Raw genomic sequence first — 1,961 nt, 5'->3', positions numbered from 1 at the left:
CAGATATATGTTTTTAGTGGATAAGACTTTCTTAAGCTCATGACAGATTTCATAGTTCTCAGCTTGAGCGTGTTAAAGTATTGTTGGTTTTCAGCATCTTAAGTTTCATAGTTATATATGGAAGGGGTTGTCACACCTCTTTTGATACTAGTTTTAGCTATGTCAAACAGTGACTCTCGTTTTACATCTAGTTTTTGGAAGAGTCTTCAGTTAGCATTGGGTACTCGATTGGATTTTAATACGCTTTTCACCTACAGACTGATGGTCAGAAAGAACGTTTGAACAAGACATTGGAGAATATGTTATGCACTTGTGTGTTAGAGTTTTCAGGGAGTTGAGACTCTCACTTACATTTGATGGAATTAGCATAATAACAGTTATTCGACTACCATTGGCATGTCGCCGTTTAAAGCCCTCTATGGGAAGAGTTGCAGGTCTCCTGTGTGTTAGGATGAGGTAGAAGAGAAGAAATTGCTAGGACCTGAGCTAGTGCAAGCCATGAATGAGGCAATACAGAAGATCAGGGCTCGTATTCAAACAGCTCAGAGTAGACAGAGGAGTTATGCCAATGTGAGACGTAAGGACCTGGAATTTGAGACTAGTGTTAAAGTGTTCTTAAAAGTGGCACCTATGAAAGGTATTCTAAGGTTTGGCAGGAAATGGAAGTTGAGTCCAAGATTCATTGGACCTTTCGAGGTCTTAGAGCGAATTGGTCTCTTAGCTTACCAATTGGCATTGTCTCCATCATTTTCTTCAGTTCATAATGTCTTCTATGTTTCGATGCTGAGAAAGTATGTAATAGACCTGTTCCATGTAGTTGACTTTGAGCCCTTGCAATTGAATGATAACTTGAGCTACAAGGAGAAACCTGTAGAGATTCTCGCCAGAGAGGTAAAGACATTGCGCCGTAGGGAGATTGCATTTGTGAAAGTCCTGTGGCAGAATCACTAGTTCAAGGAGGCTACTTGGGAGCAAAAGGATGAGATGAAGGCCCAATACTCGGAGCTTTTTCAGGAATGAACTTTTGAGGATGAAAGTTCTTTAAGAAGGAAAGAATGAAACACCCCGAATTTTTATTATTTATGTAATTTCAATAATTTTTATTAATTGAGGATATTTTTAGAATTTTTGGACATAAGTGTAATTGCGGGAATTTAATTATTGACGTTGAAATTATTCAATTTAGAAATTAATGGATTGACGTTGAAATTATTCAATTTGAAAATTAATGGATTGATGTTGAAATTATTCAATTTAGAAATTAATGGCATGAATTAATTTCATTTTGGAAGGAATGAATGTTTCAATTTAATGGTTTAATCAGAGAATTGGACTTTTAATGTCACACAAATTTAATTTGAAATTAATGTTAAGAATTAATTTCATTTTGGAAGGGGGTTATGTCACACAAATTTAATTTGAGTTCAATTCTTTGTGAATTGAAAATTTATGGAAGAAAAGGATTAAAAATTGGAAGTAGGGTCTGATTGAGGGAAGAATTTAGAGATTGGAATCTTGAGGGTGGTTGTTGCTCAGGCTTCGTTGGGGAATTGAATTCAAAGATTGATTATTGAATACTGCCGCTTGGATCGATATTTGAATCTAGTATCGAGGTAAGTAATCTTATTACTAGAACTGCCCTAGTGCCAGACAATGATAATTATGATTTACAGAGGATCATTAGTTAACATGATATTCATGTATGCCTTCATTGACTGAGGTTTGAAAGGACTAGAGTCAGTTATTGATAATTATGATTTACCAAGGATATATTAATGATGTAATGTTTATGTATGCCTTACTGGCATGAGGGTTTAAAAGACTAGATGTGCATAGAGATGTTTGAATGCTACAATGATTTGAGTATATTATTATTCTTGGAGATCCTACTAAATTTGGGGATGATGAGATGTATATGTATGTTATGGGACTAGAACGATGAGATATATATGTATGTTATA

General features: G+C 35.1%; 1 protein-coding gene across 1 annotated transcript; it reads left to right on the top strand.

Annotated features, from left to right (window-relative positions):
- The first annotated feature begins 630 nt into the window (after positions 1–630).
- Positions 631–951, top strand: LOC120090850. Its single transcript, XM_039048553.1, has one exon. The coding sequence runs from the start codon at positions 631–633 to the stop codon at positions 949–951; it is 321 nt and encodes a 106-aa protein (XP_038904481.1).
- Positions 952–1,961: the final 1,010 nt, after the last annotated feature.

This window comes from Benincasa hispida, chromosome 11, assembly GCF_009727055.1.
Source record: "Benincasa hispida cultivar B227 chromosome 11, ASM972705v1, whole genome shotgun sequence".
Lineage (NCBI taxonomy): Eukaryota > Viridiplantae > Streptophyta > Magnoliopsida > Cucurbitales > Cucurbitaceae > Benincasa > Benincasa hispida.
This window is presented reverse-complemented; position numbering and strand designations above follow the sequence as displayed.